The 13,316-nt window shown below is 39.2% G+C and overlaps 1 protein-coding gene across 1 annotated transcript; it reads right to left on the bottom strand.

Moving 5' to 3' along the window:
• Positions 1-13: 13 nt before the first annotated feature.
• On the bottom strand, positions 14-12,035 carry LOC145486963 (plexin domain-containing protein 1-like; the record flags this gene model as incomplete). The annotated part of the gene is made up of 13 exons (XM_081465667.1): positions 14-2,061; positions 2,998-3,168; positions 4,747-4,819; positions 5,450-5,537; positions 6,319-6,414; positions 6,738-6,840; positions 7,036-7,100; positions 7,358-7,411; positions 8,331-8,453; positions 8,756-8,951; positions 10,440-10,567; positions 11,384-11,410; positions 11,804-12,035. Coding segments are annotated over 13 exons (1,449 nt in total), but the record flags the coding sequence as incomplete, so codon positions are not given.
• Positions 12,036-13,316: the final 1,281 nt, after the last annotated feature.

Genomic DNA, 13,316 nt, shown 5'->3' on the forward strand with positions numbered 1-13,316 from the left:
ATGACTGCAGGGGGCTGGGGTCTATGTTCCTTGAAATAACATCCAAAAGCCGCACAATTAAGTTGCCTGTTCCGCAGAATATTCACACACAGCTCGAGCCGGATAGTTCCTCAAAATATGACAACACAATACGATAACTCTTTGCTCGCCCAAACCCTTGAAGGACCCTGTAAAGAAACTCGTATAGTGGTTCTCACCTCTGTTAGGCTTAGTTAACTCCTGGGACCCGTTTCTCGAAAGCCCCGGAAACTTTTCGGACCAGTAAAGCCATTTTTAGTTCTTGTGTATCTAAAAACGAAGAAGTGTATACGCCTGAAACTTCTCGTATGAAGGAAACCTCTGTTCATATTAAGAATATGTGAATAAAACAGCTCTGTAATCATAAGGTTCGAGATTTTGCTGTGGCTTTCCGGATGCGAAAACTTTTCGGGACCTTCGAGAAACGGGCCCCTGGGCCGGATTGTTCGAAAGCCGGTTAACGCTAACCCAGGATTCAAAGTTAACCGAAGAATTAATTTTTCTTTTATAAAAATGCTTCTCAGTGCTTATGTTTTGTGTAGTTTGATATTTTTCAAGTTCAAACCTGTAGGGCAAACAAAATAAACAGAACCTTACCGATAAGTTGCAAATTTGAAATCAAAATTCGCGCTGACCCTGGGTTGACTGAACCGGGCTTTGAACAACCCGGCCCTGGTGGCGTAGGAAGTCAGCTGTAAGTTACCCAGTGGACACGGGATCAACGGACAAGGCCTTTCGCTTCATTGTATACTACGTCTAGCTGATATAATGTAAAGGATCTAAAGGATTGCATATTTAACAGAAACTTTCTAAGAAGCTTCACCACCGTCGTGAACAAGTTGTACGGAGTATTATAGCAAAGCTCGATGGCAGAAGTAAAAGATGCAACATTACAATGTGTATTTTGTTAAACATCCTCACAAATTTATCAGTTAGTAAGATCCTTTGTAAAATAGGTCTAGCTTGAGTGGTTTTAGATGTATATCTTACTTTTATTTCAGAAGTAAGTGATAAGGATTCTATATACCACAAGCGTCATACATTTAATACAGTAAAACCCGCATAAAGGAACACATGTTTTGGGGGTTCAGGCTGAATTTGTTCTTATACATCGGGTGTTTTCTGCAAAATCAGCCTGAAAATGTTCTTAAGGTGTTCTTAGACTTCTTAAAATTGTTTCTAAAAATTAAATACTGTATAGACTACCAACAGATGAAATCAATGTGCAAGCACAACATTTTAATTAATTAATGGATAGCACATATATTGATCTACTTAGTGCTGTACTAAGTACTCTTCCATAGTAGGTTATTCTAATCTAACTGGCAGCCAATTTTTTTCTTATATAAGAACAATTTTCATATTTCAGGCTGAATGTGTTCTTATGTATATGGTACTTTTTTGACCAAATTTCAGCCGAGTGTTGTTAATCCACTTGTTCTTTTATGCGGGTTTTTACCAACAACAATAGCTGCTGTAACCTTTGCAATTCTTAGAGACTACCTATTATATACCCATTGTTTTATTGTACAATTTATACATGCTACATATTTTAATCGTATATGCATTTTTATTATTATTCCGTACTTGTAAATAATTTTAATTTTTTTTGTTGTGTCCCCAATTAGTTGTGAAAACTAAATACAATGACACATTAATAAAGCTTTTACTTACTTACAACACTCCGCTGACCTTTTGTTTCCCTTTTAGTATACAAGTACACCATGTTATTGCGAGCCCAACAACACGCAGAGTTAAGCAGAACATTCTGTTTTGTTTTGTTTTTTACAGATCTTTTACCTTAGATCATTATCCCTTTAGATAACTATGATTTTTTTTTTGCCACTTTGGACTTGAAAGTAGATCGCAGAAGGGCGATTATAATACGCTTCGTTACTAGACACAATATATCTGTTACATGAAGTTTGGAACCATCTGTGGTGTGTCAGATTAAAAAAGAACTTTGTTAAACACATAAGAGTTTGTTGGACCAGTTTCTTGGTAATTTGCTGTACACTTCCTGCAGCATCTTCCAGGGCAGTGCTGTGTAAGTAAGAGAAGAAAAAAACAGGGTGTACAACTGAAACTTCTTGTTAAAGCTTCTCTGGTAGCATGCGGTCTTGCTCGCGCACCAAGGTCATTTTTATTCAACTTACATTGTTTGATCTTACGAAGACCTGCATGCAGTATGCAGTATAAGACAACATCACGATGAAGCGTCAAGTTCGCTAGAGACAGGAAGTGTAGGGAGTTCACTTTAAAGAGCCATCTCACACTGATTAACTCTTCATCAAGTTTAAACAAAGGAAATCTTACGCTGACGGTGTTTGGATATCTGATCTTAGCACAGATTTTTTCTCCATTTTCTACTTAGTTTTAGTTTCGAATGAGAAGATACATCAAACACTCAAAACAGTGTTTGACCAAATTTTCAAAGACCCCCAAGTTCGGCGAAAATACTCCACTACGTGTCGTAGTCTCATCTCTTTTCTCGGTGTTTGGAAATGTGGTCAAACACGGTCTTTCTTTCATGCTTGATATATTACTTCAACACGGTCTCTCGTGATTGATAAATTACGTCTGTTATGTGGAAGAGTCTATAATCCTGGCCAAAACGATTGGGACACTTTCTCATTTTTCCACAAACTGAGCATTTCAATCTATTCCCCCCCCCCCCCCCCCACCCCACTGAACAGTGTTGGTTGTCAGGAGTCACGGATGTGTCACGACTTCAACATTGTTCAGGGGGAGCAGGGAAAAGATCTTTGTAAGACTATTAATATGACTTCAAATTGTTGGTTTCTCGCAGCTGCCACGCAAAAAAAGCGAGAACAAGGGGAAGTGTCCCAAGCCCTTTTGGCCAGGATTGTAGTTTAGAGTAGTGTCTGTTTAGAGACGTGCTTGGTCCAACAAGGGTTCTATAGAGTGTCTATACTTCTTTAATAAGTAGGCAAAGGATCTACAGTCCCATGTACATACCTGAAGACAAAGTCCCGATCTGGAGGTAGGATGTGCGAAAGCATAGACAAGCCACGCCAATACACCAAACACAACTACAGCACACACACAGATTACCGCTATTAACCATGGGGCGAGGCCTGAGGTCGGTTCATCCTCTGTCTGTTTGTCTTGGATGACACATTTTTCTGACTAAAAAAGACACAGATAAGAAAACAAATGCTAAGAAATAAGCTCCTTCCACTTGACTTCTGCGAGTTCCTGTTCAAAATGTTTCAAACGAAAATGACTTTGCTTCAAAGTAAAGTCATTCCCACTTTGAAGGGATTCGCATACCACACTGTAGTCTCGTCGTTAGCAGTTTAAGACCCCACAAACGTTATTTTTCTTTCTTACTGGCTAGTATAGTAGAGTGTCAGTGGTTTTTTGGGAACTCGAAAAAAGTCTTAAAATTTAACCTGATTTCATTCAAGCCTTGACGGAGAGTCGGGCACATTTAATGAGGTAAAAATGGTACCTTCTTCTTGCAGATCAGTTTACAAATCCTGAATTCAGCATTCATATATACAACGGTACAACTTTAATACTCAATACAAACAAATTTAACAAGTTGCCGCTCATTGCATGATTGAAATTCATATCATGCATCCAAGAAATGTAGCAGACAGACTTTGATCAGCAGTTTGGGGCCAGAAAGCCGAGAAAGGTTCACAACAACATTGGATTTGTCACAACGATGACACCAAACTTATCCCGGTTTCTGGAGTTTGGGGGCCGGAAAGTCGAGAAAGGTTCACAACTACATTGAATTTGTCACAACGATGACACCAAACTTATCCCGGTTTCTGGGGTTTGGGGGCTGGAAAGCCGAGAAAGGTTCACAACTACATTGAATTTGTCACAACGATGACACCAAACTTATCCCGGTTTCTGGGGTTTGGGGGCTGGAAAGCCGAGAAAGGTTCACAACCACATTGAATTTGTCACAACGATGACACCAAACTTATTCCGGTTTCTGTGGCATGAAGCGACTAGGAGTATCTCGACTCCCCCCTGGATGGGATGCTAATCTATCGCAGGGTTACTTCGCAACATTATATTCACCGGTACTCATTCGTACACCTGGCTGAAGAGGGGCACTGTAAGAGTGAAGTGTCTTGCCTAAAAACACAACTCAGTGTCCCCCGCCAGGGCTCGAACCCGTACCGCTCGATCAGGAGTCAGGTCAACTAAAGCCTGGTTCTGATAGGCCGCCGACATACCTGGGACATAGCCGCCGGCACGGCCTGGGACACCGTTACGGCATATGTGAATACTTATCGCCGAATCATAATCTATCCCAGGCATTGACCGCCGGCTTGCCTGCGAAGTTGAGCTGAGTTCAACTTCGCAGGCAAGCCGGCGGTTGTCGGCGATTGTTGGCGATGAAAATATTTTATGTGAACATCATCTGCGGACGCAACGTACTCCAGTAAGACGATTGGATCCATATTTACAGGTAAAATATTTGAAAATTGCGCAATTCGATTTGCATTTCGAGTAAATTTGAGTATGTCGGCGATCCATCGCAGATGAGCCGGGGACCCACTGGGACAGATCGCCGAACGTTGTCAGTTGCAACCGGCGACTACGTCGCAGATAGGTCGGCGGGATATGAGAACCAGGCTTAACCAAGAGGCCACCGCGCCTCCGCGTCAAGTCAGTGTGCATGGTAATGTACTAATTCACCCATGGGGTAAAGTACGTTTGTGTTATACATTGAAATCTTACTTGGACGACTCCTGACGTGTTGCAACCCGCTTTAAGCCATTCACTGCGATGACGGTCAAATCCATCCGAACACCTGGCAGAAATAAAAAGAAGAACAACACGTAAATGCGAGACCTTGGATGTACATGTATGTCAGAATTCTCGTTGGCATATGTACACCTCACTGCTCTCCAGTGTTGGGAGAAGCACTTTCTCTACTCACCAGTCATTTTATCAACATTGATATGGTCACAGCATTACATTGCGACATACGTCCACCCCCAAAATAGCCAACAAAAACATACAACAAAGAACTTTGCCAGGTTTCCTAACCATTTCCCTTTGCTAACTATGGCTAAAGAGAGCTAGATCATCTACAGTTGTAAGCCCCAAATCTATGCAGATGAGAGACGACAACCTATATGTACAAGTAAGGTAAGGAGCTTAGCCCTAGCTCAGTGTATATGTCCACTCGTGCCCTTCTCCATTTTTCCAATGTTGAATGCAGCCACTACTGTGTTCAAATCGTTTTTATCGATATTGATGGCAGGCAGGAAGAACGTGCCCCAGCAATAACCACACGAAACGTAGCCATTGAGGTATTGAAACTTCTGTTTGCTTGGTCACACAATATTTTTGCAGAATGATTGCGTGACAACCTTCAAGGAAGAGGCCTGCATAAGATGGTAGAGTGGAAAATAATTAATACAGTAAAGTTTGAAACCTGTTAAGTTTGTTACACCAGGTGCAATGAAACTCTGTGCTGCTTCGTATTTCCATGCAGTCTTTACATGTACTGGCCATGATGCAATCTGTTGGAAATGAAAAGATCTCAAACTCTCATTTGACATAATTGAGCATGACAGTAAAAATTATTACATCCAAAACATTTCCGGCCCCTTATCAGTGAAACGTGAAGTGAACACAGAGGTACTGATTTGGGTGAATGATTTTAGAATTCTTGTATTGAACAACCGTCTAAGAAAAAATTGACAAAAATTAACAAAATCAGAAGCTTCAAATTGCTGTTAGCCAACCAACTTTAAACAGAACACTGCTTTGATAAACAAAACCTTTCTGTTTGTTTATGCCACAAACTGTAAAAGTAATCATAAGAAAACACTAACATGGATACTACCAAATGAGCATCAGTCAATTTCAATAAATTTTCTCTAAAACACCCAGTGGACCTCAAGAACATCCGATTCATATCATCCAATCAAAAATAAGCATGAGCTCATTGACAGGTGTGACGTCAGCATGTGTTCATCAAGACACACGATGTTGCTTAGCAACATCCCAATGTTGTAGTGTGGATGACGAGCGCAGTGCATGTTGGTATTTGTTTTCGGTTTGAGCGTGTTTACTTGTGACTGCTATAGTGTGATGATGTCTGACAAACATCGAAATAACCACTGTTTGATGAGAATATCTCTGCTTCTACCAAACTTTCCATTGGGAAACTTTCTTTGCCATGTTATTGTCCCAAGGAATTAATGTTTTCCTTGGAACTGAGATTCTATGATGTACATTATTTTGCACTTGTGCTATATTTCCTGCCTGTGACATTTGTTGTTTTGAAGACAAACTCACTTTTCTTGGGACGAAGTATGATAACAGTGTCATTGACCACCCTGCTCTGATTGATGTTCACTGCATCATAAGTATAAAATGTGCGAAATATTTGCCCTGAAATTGACAAAGAAAATGCACTTTTGTTATGTTTTCACACCTACAGCTACTTCAGAGTGGTTCTTAACACCCTAACTAGAGCTAACTACAGGCCAATACACATCCAAGGTGATGTGTCACAGGTAATTAATCTTGACCTCATGCTTGGTCAACAATGCATATGCATTACGCTCTAGCGCATCCTCTGTTTTTAACCTTAACTACATAAATTTACATCTTACTTATCACTGAATTAATTAAGACTGATTCATATTTCAACAGTTAGTACACTGCCTGCATGTTGATTGGCAAGTTGACATCATTTGTGAAGCTTGACTTACAAATGCCATAATAATGCCTCAGTTTGTCCACATAGTACGCATCTGAAATGCCAACGTTAACAGCGTGCTCAGCACGTGATATGTTTGTCACTGGAATTGCAATCTGTTGAAATGAAATGGACACTTGTTATGCAACACTTTGAGTGGTAGGCCATGGAATATTCCACAAGTCACTGGTATTTTCTCAGTTTTCACACAAGTACTACCTTTCAGGTCTGGCTGAACTGTGTATAAAACTGTAAACTTTAACTATAGTTAATTACTCCATGTGACAGTATTTCTTTAAATTATCCTTTACCTTGTGGTAAGAAAAAACAATTTCTCCAGTCTTGTTCAGCATGCACTGAAAAGTGAATCTGCCAGCTGAAAACAGAGTGAAGAAATTGATAAGTCTGAATTTGAACAAACTACTTCCTGAGTAATTTTACTGTACCTAAATTCACATTTAATAATGCCAATCAGAAACTTTGTCCTCATATCCTGCAATATCAAGTAACTAACCTTACAAGATGAAAGTTTTGAAAGTGAAGGGAGGGGAGGGGATGGGATGGGGTAGGAGGAGTCTGTTGTGTAATAACTATTTATTAATGAGACACGAGACCTAAGTCAATGTTCATTACCTTGAGGATTGTCATGTAGTAAGACATCTGACCATTGAACAATGAAATTGTTTCCTAATGCAAAAGAGGAGAAAAGAACAGGTTTTATTTACATGTGCATGTAAGCGCATCATATTAAGTTTTATAATTAATTAGCATTTTTTTCTTAAAGTATTATTGCACAAATTAAAGGGTCAGTGCATATTTACTTAATTACTGGTCCCTTAGGAAACAAAGGAAACACTGAGATTTTTGGACCAGTAATTAACCAGTTTGTTCTATAGCTGGAGTTTAGTGTAAAGTAATATGGCAACAAGAATTACTGCCACGTTAGAGTGAATAAAGTGGTTCATTTCTTTTATTAATTACTTAATGTAAAGTGTCTGGTTAGTGGGAGAGTGCATAAAAATTGCCTTCAAAAATGTTGCCCACTGAGTGACAATAGGATACAAATCCAAGGATCTTTTCAATGACTTTCAACTAGAAATGTGAGTCCAGTAATTGAAGGACACATTCAACAAAAAAGCTATTGATACATGTATCTACAGTACCATTTGAGAGAGATTTGAAGTTTGCAGGACAATACTGAAAACAACAAAATTTAAAGACTTCTAACTCATCAATAAATTTATTGCTCTTAAACATCTTTCCAATGACCTTAAAGAATTGTAATTTGATGCTCAAGGACATTTATGGTGTGCATGAACCATGAGCAAGTCATAAATTCATAATTCAGGCAACACAAAATATTTACATTTAAGCATTCATGTAGCTTAGGGCTTTGCCAGCTAATATTACTGGCCAGGTTGAAAGAGAGCTTATCACTGGTTGATATTTCACTAGAAAACAAGACTTTGAGTAATTTTGAACATGTAATTTAAGGTCAGAAAAGACAACTGAGCATGTTAATGAGCCTGGTTGGCTTTTTCTAAAGCTCCATATCCTAATAATTTGTAAGAAATATTCCTTACTAAGTCACAAACAAAACCCCTACCACTGTCAAGGTGATGAACACTACTGCTGCCGTCAAGGGAAGGATCAAAGTACGCCAAGAGTGGAGCAACATATTGGAAATTAGCAATTTGACGATTCTGTGATGTGCCAAGGTTAATAAAACCTGCCAAAAAGAGTCAGACTGTTTTTCAAAACTAAGGAATAATACAGTTACTGTAGTAAGTACCACATAACGATACATGTAATTGTTTCAACAAGGACACTCAAACTAATTGAACACTTGGAATTTCTGGACGTCTTCTCGCCAAATCTTTGGAACAATGTCTCTTTATGGCTTTAAATTATTGCTTAAACTAAAATGATATTAATAACTCTTTTACTCTTTTGAATGTTTTCGATGAAATTATTTATTTCTTTAACTGTATGAAGTTGCATGCTACATGTAACTTGCGCATGCCTTATTACCTCCAGTGGTGAGAGTTACATTCGTCACCATATGACCATAGTAAGGAAAATCAAATGACAGTTTGACATTCTTAATGGCCAGCTTGTTATTTGATAAATGTTCATCATGTACGCTCTCTAATTTCCCTCTAAGATCAGACCACACGTGGAGTAAACTATCATGAAAGATCTCTACTGAATAGTACTTGTGATGATCCTACAAGAAGAATTAACCTAGAATTGTAAATCAAAACACAGCCTACAGATAGCATCTTATTGACTAAAATCCATCTCTAAGAGACTTAGAAATAGACTGAATGTGTTGTTCCAGAAAATATCCACATAGACCCCAAGGAGGGTTATTGGAAATTTCAAGGGGGAGGGGGTCCCACAGACCAAAATTTTTAAAGGAAAGTATGGACCAAAACTGTGGGAAGCGAAATGTCCTCATGGTTAGTACACTCACCTCCTGATTGAACAGTCCGAGCTTGAGCCCTGGCTGGGGACATTGTGTTGTGTTCTTGGGCAAGACACTTTACCCTCATAGTACCTCTCTCCACCCAGGTGTATGAATGAGTACAGGGGAATGTAATGCTGGAAGAAACCCTGTGATGCACTAGCATTCCATCTAAGGGGAGAGATACAGTGCCAGCCTGATTGGCCACTTGGTTCATATGCAGACTTAACCATGAACCAAAACTGGAATTTTCAGAGGGATGGGGAGCGGGTTTAAACCAAAAAAGCCCTCCCTGGGAAGCATATGGATTTTTTATGGAACAACACAATCAGTGTCAGATAATTTGCATTTAACATTATATTGCATGAAAGACTAAGGATTTCGCTTAATGCAAGCTGGTGGCTGACGATCCAGACATACTTTTGATTGCAGACTAACCTTCACCTTCACCTTAACCCTACAAATGAACACTGACCCTAGGTACTAATCTAAAATTAATCTTATCCTCAAAGCTAACTGTTAGGCTTCACAGTTAAATCTACATGGCATTGAGTTAGTTTTTAGGAATGGGTCAGTTTTATGGTACAGTTTATTTCCAGGGCTAGGCTTTAATTAGTTTTTGAACATGGTTTAGTTTGTTGATCTGCAGTCTGCATTATTTTATACAGAGCCAGACTGCAATAAAAAGTATGGGAAATATCTGGAATGGGTTTACAGGATGTGAAGTGAGTAACTGGCTACCTGAGGCTGTGGGGCATGTCATGGACCATGGGCTGGTGGCCTGCTTTCAGAAACTCATTGGTTAAAACAGCTTTCTAGTGGAAACTTAACATAGTCTTGAACTGTGATTTGTGACCGTGATATCATGGCTGCATGTGTACATCATTCACATTGACAGTAAGTGCTTGCAGTACTTGAGACTGCTACACTGTAGCTCTCTTTTTCAGTCCAAATTACATGTAATTGGTGATAGCAAATGATAAATAAAATTAATATAGATTTAAATGATTTCTAGCTTTCTTCCTTATCCAACCTTTTCCTTTTCATCCTTCAATCAATCAAGGGAAATTGATCTCTAATCAAACTTTCCAAACTAAAAGGGGGGTCTAGAAATGTATTAAGAATTGTAAGGAGAGTTTGTACTGAAAGTGTGTGCCGACATTGCCTTACATCATAGTGTATATGTAGTGTGCTCAAAGTACAGATATTAGTGTCAAGAATATATATGGAAGAGCTTGTGTGATATACCTGCACTGTTATATTTGAAACTACATTATTCTGCCTCTTATCACGGCTCTTGCCAAGGTTCCTTTTGACTCTGAACAAAGTGCTTTGAGAAAAATCATTTCTATATTGGATTTCACCAGCTGCAAAACCTGTCATAGAAGAAACAAAAGTACTAAAAATACAAGCGTCTTTAACTATAATAGTACAGATCCATTAGAATCTAGCATAGCACAATAGCATATATAGTAAACAGAAGACATCAATCATACAGCAATGAAATTGCCAGTAGTAGTAAGACTAAAAACCTGAGTAAAAAGAGGCTTCTCAGTAAATTAAACACATGCGAGGCTGCGAAAACCTCCTTCTTCTAAGTGCTCAAAGAATTTTAATTAGGTTGCATCAGTTGTGTGGATTGATGTGTCTCTAAATCATAAGAAAAGGCATACTGAGGGAGTGTACAGGATAAGGAATAATCAAGACACTTTTCCAAATCACATAGTGTCTCACAATTTCTTGCCATATTTGGGTATTCAAGGCCTCTGGGATTTACAGCATGCACATAGCTACTGTAGAGTCATAGTGACTAGTGTTTGACAATATTCAGTTCACAACAGAAATAATTGCAGATTATTGTCTTATCGCCAGGATCAGTTGGCGTATATCACAAGATGCTCCACTGTTTTTCTCAAGTGAGGCCTTCATATTTATCTAGTACAAGTTCTCAAAACAAGCCTTGCATGGCAGCCTTAGAACGTTATCTGACTTACATGTATGTAGCTGAGCGTTTCATTAACGTTTTCAGCAGGAGGGCAACTGGTTTTCACAGACGGGCAAAAGTTTTTGAACTGAACTTCTTTATAAGAAAAACTTTCCTCTAGATGGTCAAACCAGGGAGGCAAAATGGTCCTCACAGCCGATCAATTTGCCCGGTGCCCAGCTTTTAATGGAACCTGTAATATACGTACCTTGAAGAGTCAAAATATCGCAGGATGCTACAAGCACAAAAGTCACAAAACAGAGAGAAGTGAATCTTTCGTCTATCCACAGGACAAAGGAGTACATAACTGGACTACATTGGTCAAGCTAGTAGCAAACGTATAAAGATCTCAGAATCATGGCTAATTGCAGCTAATAACCTCGAGCTCGATAAGCGAGCGCAGTTTGCAGAAGTAATGAACCGTGCTAGAATAAGCTAACTACGACAATGTTTACTTCAAACAGGAACCAACTCATCACACATCATGTTCAATGCATGACTTGTCTCCAACGAACCGAGACAAAATTGCTAAACAGGTGTGTTTTGAAGTTCTTTGTTGTCGAATAAATTGATGAATTGATGATGGGGTGGAATAAAGTATTTAAGCTCAATTTTCAATCAGTAATACCTTGAATGACAGAAAAATGTAGCTGTTTAACATTTTTGCTCCAGGTTTGCCAAGTTTCCAGACGAAAGCGCCAGCGTTGCCCCCTTGCCAGTCTAATCCGCCATGTTGGACGCTGCAAACTAGGGGCTTGGTATCTAGTGTGGTTTTTGGTTCGAAACGAGCAAGAGACTGGGTATGAATAATTAAAATTGATAATTATTATTTTGAAAAACTGAGCATAGTTCACCAAATGTCAGTGTTTTTAGTTCAAACAGAAAGATGAAATACACTTTTGGAAAGCTGTGATATGGTTTGGAGGGGAGAATCAGGAAACCGAAATCAGACCCGGGATCCTGGAATTCGGAAACCAGATTATTGATATTGAGAATGACGACAGAAACAATTTACTTCAGCAATGTCCAATAAATAAATAAGGGACAAATTATTTTATTGTTGTTTTTTTTCCCCTTTGCTTTCAGCTTCAACCACATGTTTTGAACATCCCCTAGCTATGCATCTGGCCAGAAGCATATCACCTTGTTCGAGGTGATATGCTTCTGATCTGGCCCAGTTGTTTAAAAGGTGGATCCGCTATCATTGGGCAACTCACTCTTCAGTCAGGGTCAGTGATTTTTGGGGGTAGATAGAGCTCAGTACCCATCCTTTGTTCAACCTGGCCGAAGGTGGAGCGCGGTTCTTGTCCAGATTAGATTCTAGGACTTCGGGATTCCGGTTACCGTGTTTTAGGGTTGCCGTGTTGAAAGATTTCTGACGCGTAAACATGGCTTTGACGCCAATCAGCTGTGACTTTGTGCTACTCTCCAGTCTTCTCCGGGAAAGAAATGCGCTCCTGTCGGGGCCAGGTTGATCAAGGGCTATCAAAGGATGGCTAATTCTATTCACCAGAAAAATTAGTAACCCTGTCCAGATAATGATATGTTTATCCAATGGATGGCGTTATCCACCTTTTGCACAACCGGGCCACGTATATAGGTACTAACCGGTTGTTCAAATCTAGTCTCTTTTTAAAGAAAAGCACAAATTTTCTCCAAAACTTTCTTTTTCGCCATAGATCGGTCCAATTGACCATTGTTAGTCTCTAACGAGCAAAATTTGGCTTGATGAAGGATTTCATACATTTTTGGTTAACAGTTACAGTTTGTGGTTTAAGCAGTAAAGCAGCGAAAATTAACAACACTCGAAAACATTTCTTTTTTCCTATACACTGGATTCATTTCTTGGACACTGTTGAAGTGATTTTTTTCTATCATCTTTCTCAATTTCAGTTATTCCAGATTTTAGATTCCAGTCCCTTGCTCGTTTAGAACAAGGCTAATTTCCTGCATTTTATTGCCCTCCAACTGAAGTAGCCCAATAATTAGAGAAGTAGAGATAATGCAAGATAACAGAACCTCTCTATCAATAGGCAGGTCTTTAAATATTCCTAAGGCAGTCGTTCTCAAGTTATTTTGACATCATTTCCAGTTTCGAAAGCCAAGAAGGGTCAAGAAATAACCAGCAACAACAGCAACAA

The sequence above is a fragment of the Orbicella franksi genome, chromosome 5 (genome assembly GCF_964199315.1).
Source record: "Orbicella franksi chromosome 5, jaOrbFran1.1, whole genome shotgun sequence".
Classification (NCBI taxonomy): domain Eukaryota; kingdom Metazoa; phylum Cnidaria; class Anthozoa; order Scleractinia; family Merulinidae; genus Orbicella; species Orbicella franksi.